The sequence below is a fragment of the Sodiomyces alkalinus genome, assembly GCF_003711515.1.
Source record: "Sodiomyces alkalinus F11 unplaced genomic scaffold SODALscaffold_3, whole genome shotgun sequence".
NCBI classification, from domain to species: Eukaryota; Fungi; Ascomycota; class Sordariomycetes; order Glomerellales; family Plectosphaerellaceae; genus Sodiomyces; species Sodiomyces alkalinus.
The window spans coordinates 419485-428313 of record NW_021167081.1 but is presented as its reverse complement, the minus strand read 5'-3'; the positions used below and the strand labels follow the sequence as shown (position 1 = coordinate 428313).

Here is an 8829-nt window from a genome sequence, read left to right as displayed (position 1 = left end):
TTTCCCACCCCTCTTGACTTGGACAAGTTGAACCCCTGCCTCTACCTCTATACACCTGCATTTTGCCCACAGACCCTACATACCTTACCTAGGTTATAGGTCTTTCCTCCTTCATGTCTCCCCGAACGGCCTTAACTGATAACGTAACGGGTCCGGCAAGGAAGCAAGTCACGAGTCCAGCGGGCCCCCTGCCTTACTGGGCACTCAGTCTCTTGAGTCCTTATATTTCTGTGCACTTCCTCGCGTGTCCAACAATCCGGAGGGATGTCGTAATGGGACTGTAGTGTGCCCCGCTGATGGTAAGTGAGATCGCAGTTGGTTTCCCCCCCCTTTGCCTCTCAGGTCCCCTTCTTTAGGTTTCTCTTCTTTCCACTCACTTTGCATGGCAGATTTGTTTTTCTTTGGACTTGACTTCTCCCTTCAACGTGCTCGTCTCATTTTGGACATATAGGTTCAGTTGCCCCCCTCAACTTGACATGGGATGCTTTAACGTCTACCCCCTCTTTTAGGGTTTAATTTATTTTCTTTTTTTCTTTACCCCAACCCTTTATCGATATCTTCGAGTGCCGCCGATTGCCTTCCGAACTAGAGATGCTCTTTGTCGACCTCCTTATTTTCTCAGCGCAGCAGTCCTTCGGGTAAAACTCCGAGTCAACAAAAAAAGGGCCAACCTCGCCGGCCTCCCTATATTGACAAAAGAAAACGGCCGACATTGTCCATATCCGGTTTACACACCTACCCGACGACTCCTCATCGACCGACAAACGGTCCCCGGCGACAAGGCCCGGCTGCCGATACGCACTACTCGTGCCCGTTTTCCGGTCATTCCTCACCAAGAATTTCCAAACCCCAAATTGATGCCCTCAACGTTCCATAAACCTCATACGTCAGACCTTTCCGAACTTGCCACGAAACGAAGCACGACGATACAATAGAAAATAGAATCCGGGACCGAAAAGAGAAACTCTGGACATAACCAAAAAAAATTAAAATTTTACAAATAAAAGAGGGAATAAAAGAGGGGGAAAAAGAAAGAAGAAAGAAAAATCGCACATGATAGAGCGAACAAAATGGAGGGCTACACTAGGACGGCGCCAGTCGAACTAGACGACCTCATCGCGCAGACGCCGGAACCGCTCGTGCGGGCCATCCTGTTGGCCTTGTGCGACGACACCAGAATCCGGGGAAGAGCGATCCGGTACCTCGGTCGGCTGGAGCAGTACGAGGCCGAGGTGCGACGACCAAGCGTTACCGTCAGCGCCACGGGTGCGGGTGGTGCGGGTGGTGCGGGTGGTGCGGGTGGTGCAGGTGGTGGTGCAGGTGGTGGTGGTGGTGGTGGTGACCAGGGGTCAAGGAGTCCGACTTCGGCTTCCCACACGCACGAAAACACCAACCCGAAGAAGAGGAAAAAGACGGGGGCGCCGCGCATCTGTGCCCAGTGCGACGAGATTTTCACGGACGAGGAGAATGAGTTTGGGGCATGCAGGTATCATAGCGGTGAGTTTTCCCTTTTTTCCCCCCGTCTTGTCAGAGTTCTGTTTCGCCTCTCGTGTAACCCGAACCAAGTTAACGGGCCCGCAACGACCCAGGGATCCTCGAATTGGCCGACGAAACGAAAATAGAAATAGAGTGGGACGCCGTCTCGATAGAAGAGCTAGACACCGAGTCGCACAGGGAAGCGTTCCCGGCGGCGTTCCGCTGGATCTGCTGCCGGGCGGCAGCTGACAGCGCGGGGTGTCGGCGCGGCCGGCACGAGGCGAACCCGGACCGGTCGCGGAAAGGACGGGGGTCGGATACGGATTCGCGGGTTTCGAGTCTGGACGACGATCCGCTGCGGCTCGACGACGACGACGCGGGGGGCGGCCATGTCGATGGTGCATGTGGGGAGGGGATGGAGGGTATGGACCCGACGGAAGAGGAGATGCGGATGGATAGGATCAGGAGATTGGTGGGGAGTGACGATGACAACGACAACAATGGCGGGCCTGGTCCGGGAGGGGAGGCGGCGTCGGGCATGCGCGTTGCGCACGGGGGAAGTCTGTTGGGGGGGAGGTATCGGTGGGTGCCGCTGGGGGAAGCGCGTGGTGGTGACAGTGCGAAAGCAGAAGAACGCGAACGGGAACGGGAACGGGAACGGGAACCGCAGCGGTGTCGAGAGAGCGAAGTGGGGGACGCCGAGGGAGATGAACACGGACGTGGACATGGAGGGTTGAACCATTCAACGGCAGCGACAGTGGCGAGACCACGCTCGGACTCTCACCCCCCATGACGGCAGCGCATGCTCTCAGGGGGATTCGATGAGCCGGTGGCGGGAGGACGGACCGGGAACTCCCAGATAATCTGGGGAAATGATACCAATGGCATTTCAGGGTAGTGCCAGGATTAGTCTTGATGAGGTGTTATCTTTGGTTAAGCTTTGATGCTCATCAGGCCCGTTCCTCACCGAACAGTTACCGTCGGTCCGTTCGTGCTCTCGGTCTCGGTACTTGTTTCTTCTCGCGACGCGCGACTCGCAACCAGGCCCAGGGACGCCAATACTATGTCTTACTTGGGATCATCTGTGGACATGCAAGTCATGATGCGAGTCGCTGTATAAGAGCAGGAAATATCTGGAAAGACGTGAAAAGACCCGGAAGACTTATTCTTTGTATACCCGATTATATCCGAGGGATTTCTCTTATCCAGGCTTGGCATACCTCTTAGGCCGCATTTGGGCTCATGGATGCCAATGTCTCCGTGGCGCAGCGGTAGCGCAGTAGTCTCATACCCACTCAGTATGACCAAGTCACAAGGTTTGGAGATATCTAAAGGTCGTGAGTTCGACCCTCACCGGGGACAGTCATTCTTTTTTTGTCTCTGGACAGATCTTTTTTGTCGTCCCTTTTTCTCTTGTCTTTTCTTTCTTGCCTGTTCTGTCTTTTCCCTTTCTCTCTTTCTTCCCCCCTCCACCTCTCTACCTACGGCTTACACCCTCGAACATGCTCTTCCGTGAGATTATTACCCGTGCAGAGACCGAGCCTCGTAAGAATGAGATGCTCCGTCGTCTCCACTACCGACTTGACATTATGCACATCAACACACCAAACGGCCGACCTACGCTGCTGCCCACCTGGATATCTGCCCCGCATGTCCGACCGAGAGACACATCAACCCTCTCCACATCACCATCCGTCTTATTAGTGAGCGGCTCCGGCTGGCGGGGCATCCTGACTGTGGGTTGCTGATTCCAGGGCTCTGGCGGGGTCTTTACGATGACGATTTATGTGATGTTCAGTTGTTGGTTTTGACTAACTAGCAAAGGCAAGGCGAAGTAATTGACGAAAGGAGGATTGAAATTTATCCCAGGGATCCCGACTCCGACGAACCCCCGAGCATCCTTCTCCTCCCTGCAATTGAATTGGCAATGATAGCCCACATGCAGCGGCCTAGGAAAGCCTACCACATCACATGCCCGACTACAGCACGCACACCAATCTGAAGTTCTGAACAGACTCACCAGACTCTCCACGCAGGCCGCTGCCTAGTACCGACGACGCCTCTTCCTTTATCCTCAACTTCCTCCGAATCGGGGACTACAGTTGATAGACATGGCATCTGGTCGGGCGCTTGAGATTCCATCCTCAGCGCAACCTCGAGGTCCACATCCCACGCCCGCCCGACGATCGAAGTGCCGTACACGGCATCCCCGAACAAGCGCAACTGCGTGGGGAAGCTCAGGTCGCCAAAAACCCAGAGGACGTCCCCCCGTGTGAAGGCCGAGTACAGGTTATGCGGATGCTTCTCGTCCAGGACGAGGGCCTCGCACTCTTCCCGCGCCTGGGCATCCCACCACGCGGGCAGCAGGCGGTAGCGACGGGGCGCCGCAGCCGGCATCTCGAACAGGGAGAGGAAGCGCCGGAAGGCGTTGAGCGAGTTGGGCCGCCCGGCGTAGATGCCCTCGGCGTCGAACCTGCCCTGGGCCTCCACCATGTCGTCGCTCCGGAGGCGGAAGGCGTCGATGAGCAGCGTGTAGACGTCTTTCCGGCAACGGTCGTGGAGCCAGGTGCCGCGCATCAGGTTCGTGAAGGGCCGCGTGATGGGCCCGTCGAGGCCTTTGTGGGGGGACCGCCAGTCGGGGTCGTGGGGGGGCCATGGGGTGTTCTTCCAGGCTTTGGTGATGGGTCGGTGCAGGGGGGCTTGGCAGGGGAACTGTGGACAGGACCACTGGTCGAGCACGGCGGCGAAGTCGGCTTCGGGAACGTTGTCTGGAAATAGGTCGTCGTGATGGGCGAAGAACCGGCACACCGGGCATGCGGGATGGCGACCGGCGATGCTATGCCATTTCCGCATGGGATGGAATACGCTCTCAATCAGCGGGCGCTTGGGAGGGAGGTTGGCATTCGCGTTTGCTCGTGACCTCGTGCTGATTTCCATACGGTTGCGGGTCATGGCTAGACGGTGCCCACGGCGGGATTTATTCTCAGCAGTGTCGGCACGACTGCGCCGGTTGCTGGGGCCGCGATTGGCACTGGCATCACCGGGATCCGCGACGTTGGACTCGGCGGACCGTGACGGGGTCGGGGGCAGTCTGCGGCGACGATAAGGAGCCAGCCGCATTTCAGGACCGCGCACGCTATCGACGTTGGTGTCTTCTTCCGAGCTGGAATCCTCTACGGCGCGGCGGGGGGGCCACCCTTGCCAGAGACCGGGTTCCACACGGGAATTAGAACTATAAGCATTGCGACGCCGATAGTATCGGCGACGACTTGCGGCGGTATTCACCACAAACTCTGATTTCATATCGCGGACGGTCTGGAGGAGAGAGCAGTACTCGTTGTAAGAAAGGTCGAACCGGTTTCTAGGGCGGTGATCATGATAGGCATTGGTGTTCGTTCCCCCACTGGAATCCATGACGATGGCGGGCCGCGGACGGGAGTTGTATTTTTATACGCTGTCCTCTTCACCATAATACACCCGAAAGATGTAGGATTTTATGAGAGGAAATGAACAGAACATACGGGTCACCCCGAGGATGTGGAATGGAGTGTGATCTTGGTCGGTCGCAAAGTTGCGTGTGTTGATGAAGACACTGGCGGGGAACCCAACTGAAATACGATAGCGGGAGGAAGTTTACGGTAAGCACAGGTCGTTCGTTATGACCTGGCCAACAGACCTTCTCCGGGACGTAAGCCCTGTTTTGCAGGGGACGTTTGCCCCTAGACTAGTACCAATAAGCGCTACACCTCTGCTGGAGAGTAAGTCACTATAGCGTTCTTGGTGGTTTTCAGCCCCTGAACCACCACCTTCTGCAGCACAAGGACGGCTATTATGATCGCCATCGCCGTCGACTGAGCAGGCTCAGGGGCTATAAACAGGCAGTCTTATGAAAAGGAGTTCGTCGCGATGTATTCCAAATCTTGCATATACTATATATAATACTCAAGGCAACATATAATTAACAATTCCAAACTACCGTGTTTCAAACAGGACACTAAAACAATGGTCCAAGTACTCCGTAAGAGACATATTCTTCCACTTACACCACAGTGGTTATGAAGCAGGTCATAGCTGACGCTAATCATGATTAGACAAACCACGGTTCATGACTCATACGTACCGGGTCAGACGGGAGTCTGTGGCTCGGGAAACGGGCCGAACCTACAACTGTTCATAACTTTATATTGCCACCGGAGATGGTCGCTGTCCAACTTCGGACCAGGCACTAGGGCCCAGCCGCCCAGGGCCCAGGGGCAACGCAGTGACGAGCGGTGATGTACAGACTCTGGAGTACGTCTCTCAGCAACGAGCGGCACAGTTCTCGCATAATCGAGATCACCTCATTATTACTAAGATCGCGCCATATGTGACGAATGGCTGAAGCTGTGAAGATCGACCAATCCAAGGGCCCTTGATTGTAAGACGGCATCTACGGAGATAAGCCTGAATTCTCTTCCACAAGTCCAAAAGCCAGTCGGTGAGTCCTCGAGCAAGGTCACAATGCCGGGTCGTGGTCGGGGAGAAGAACCCCAAGCGAGCTGCGCGGGGTGATGCTGATGGAGGCAGGCTATGAAGCTCCTCATGTCCAACATGTTACACGGTACACCATCCCACACGTCTGGTAGTTGAGGGGCCTGATGATGGGATTCCCCCCTAGACATCTCGCAATCCAACTTCAACTGCAGAGATGGCGACACCCTCTTATGCAGACGGCTGAATCTCTGACAGCGGGGGTCCAAATGATCATGTGGAGAGAGGAATTGGTAGGGGGGTTTGTTTCTTTTCTTTTTTTTTTTTTCATTTCTTTTTCACGTGGCGATCGGGAATAATAAAACGGTCACTGATATCCTGATTCATGTTCCTTCGCAGCCCCTTATCAACAAGCTTGACTGGAGGATCACTGCTTGGGCGTGTATAGCTTTCTTTGCCCTCGATCTGGATAGAGGCAACGTCGTCCAAGCCAATACGGATAACTTCCTCGATGACCTAGGCTTGGGCACAAACGGTTTGACTCCTTATGGCTGTGCTTCTTATAAACCCCTTTTGTTCGGTAGCTAACACAGACGGGCAGACTTTGACCTTGGCAACACCGTCTTTCGGCTATCCTTCCTGTGTGCCGAGCTTCCGTCTCAGGCTGCATGGGCTCGTTATGCCGTGTTGACTGTGCTATTGTCTTATCCATCTGGTGCGTAGCCCATGGTCGTCATTCGTCAACTCCTACTTACCAGTGGAGATATCTGCTATCATTGACATAGCGCATGCCATTCAAGTCGGCTGGTACAGCCGAAACTCGACACGGTCCGAGCGAGGATAGTCTTTGCGGCCGTCTATAGGACAGTGCCCAAACAAACACCTTGAGACTGGAGTGTCGTTGTCCCAGTCAAGTCTGACTTGTTGCTATAGCATGTTCGTTCAACTCAGAGGCATCGTTCATTCCAACATCTATCGTCCGGCGATCTACCGTACTGTGGGTTTTCGGCCCTGGTTCTGTCTTGTAACCCATTTAGAGTCAAAGAAGACTCGGTATACTGACGTTGCTCTTGCTTAACAGATCGGCGGGGTAACACCCAGTTAATTGCCGTCTGCGTTATGAGCATCTATTGCCTCACCAAGGCTTTATACGTCTGGCGGAACAAGACTCGAGACAGAGAGTGGGACGCCATGAGCAGAGAGGTAGTTGTCCCCGATCCGCTGTCACCTGGTTTGTATAGGATCCTCACACAGTTTTGAAAGGAAAAAATCCGATACCTGGAGACTACGACCGATTCCGGAAGCAAGCGAAAGAATTTAGGTTTGCTCATTAAACGGTGCCTTGAGATGATGGGTCTCTTGTTTCAGACGTAAAGAAGTGCACATGGACATATAAAAGACGATGGTTATGACTTTGGCAGTTGGAAGCCGAATTGAGAGTTCAAAAGGGACTGGAGAGGACTCTCTTCCTTGATAGCGAAGGAGAATGGAGAAGAAACAACTCTACATCTCGCCCATATGCTTCTTGTGTCCAACCGGTGTGATGAATGTTCCTTCTTTGCACGTATCAAGGGAACAATAAATGGACCTGGGTGATTAGCGAGATGTCTAGACGTCTGGTCGAGACTGGAGCAGCATTCGGGATGATATTGAGCCGCAGAGAATAGACTAAGAGTCTAAGACAGTCACACCGACAGGCTTAGGGGTCTGCTCAGCCGCCGATTGGCGAAGATCATGGGAAAATAGGCAACAATGCAGGGTACAATTTTAATGATTAGTAGTATGCTGCGCTTGGCAGTCAGGTCAAGAAAGGAAATGACCAGGCACCCCCTGTGCTGACAGCTTGACAGCTCTACATATAAGAACTTGAGCATACCCGCCGAGCGGTTGATGGTCATGTCCATTGAACTGTAATACAAGTTGAGGTCAACTCTTCTTCGGGCTCCATTTTCCCAGCCATTTAAACGACCGCTTAAACGTCCGCATCTCACACGGTCACACCTACCTTCTCACTTCAACGTCCACCGCCCATTCCAAATCCCACCATGTCGGTCAACAAACTCACCACCGTCCTCTGGTTCGACGGCAAAGCAGAAGAAGCCGCCCACTTCTACACCTCCGTCTTCAAGGACTCCAAGATCGGATCGCGCCAATACTTCGTGGAAGACGCCAAGCAAAACCACGGCCAGGAAGCAGGCTCGCTGATGGTCATCGAGTTCGAGATCAACGGCAACCGATTCGCCGGCCTCAACGGCGGGCCGCACTTCAAGTTCAACGAGGCCGTGTCGTTCATGGTTGACTGCGAAGACCAGGCCGAGGTCGATTACTACTGGGAGAAGCTCGGCGAGGGGGGCGACGAGCGGAAGCAGATGTGCGGGTGGCTTGGCGATAAGTACGGGGTTTCGTGGCAGGTTATCCCCAAGGTCTTGAAGGAGATGCTCGCGGATGAGGATAGGGTGAAGGCTGGTCGGGTGACTGCTGCTATGATGGGGATGAAGAAGTTGGATATTGCTGGGCTTAAGGCGGCGTTTGAGGGGTGCCCGGGTGAGGGTCTTTTTATGTAGCTTAGCATAGACATGCCTCTGCGAATCTATAGTAAGTGCATGTGGTGTCTATAGTTCCACTTTGTCTAGGTTTCAGTTCAGCTTAGCTTCGGAGACTCGAGTGTCCCGACGTTCTTCGTTCACATTACCCGACGTATTCCGCGTGACTGATCATTAGACTTCTGTTACAGCTGAGGAAAGCAATCAAGAGATTCAAGAGAAACTGAGGGCGACTATGGATTGCATATAAGACGTGAGGTCTATAGTTTCTATGAGTGGTTTTAGACTTGACAACAGTAAGCTCTGAGGGCGGGGAGTCGGGGACTTCTAGATAAGAGTC

At 54.0% G+C, this 8829-nt stretch overlaps 3 protein-coding genes and 1 non-coding gene across 4 annotated transcripts; 3 read left to right on the top strand and 1 right to left on the bottom strand.

Moving 5' to 3' along the window:
- The first annotated feature begins 892 nt into the window (after positions 1–892).
- SODALDRAFT_134267 (hypothetical protein) lies at positions 893–2407 on the top strand. Its single transcript, XM_028606729.1, has 2 exons — positions 893–1497; positions 1590–2407. The coding sequence occupies exons 1-2, from the start codon at positions 1071–1073 to the stop codon at positions 2267–2269; spliced, it is 1107 nt and encodes a 368-aa protein (XP_028467416.1). The 5' UTR covers positions 893–1070; the 3' UTR covers positions 2270–2407.
- A 323-nt stretch (positions 2408–2730) lies between these two features.
- SODALDRAFT_t92 lies at positions 2731–2838 on the top strand. Its single transcript has one exon. It is a non-coding gene; the product is annotated as a tRNA-Met (tRNA).
- Positions 2839–3492: 654 nt separating this feature from the next.
- SODALDRAFT_322981 (hypothetical protein) lies at positions 3493–4890 on the bottom strand (the record flags this gene model as incomplete). Its single annotated transcript, XM_028609777.1, has 1 exon — positions 3493–4890. The coding sequence occupies one exon, from the start codon at positions 4888–4890 to the stop codon at positions 3493–3495; it is 1398 nt and encodes a 465-aa protein (XP_028467415.1).
- A 2947-nt stretch (positions 4891–7837) lies between these two features.
- Positions 7838–8620, top strand: SODALDRAFT_331717 (3-demethylubiquinone-9 3-methyltransferase). Its single transcript, XM_028611520.1, has one exon. The coding sequence runs from the start codon at positions 7992–7994 to the stop codon at positions 8508–8510; it is 519 nt and encodes a 172-aa protein (XP_028467414.1). The 5' UTR covers positions 7838–7991; the 3' UTR covers positions 8511–8620.
- The last annotated feature ends 209 nt before the right edge of the window (positions 8621–8829 follow it).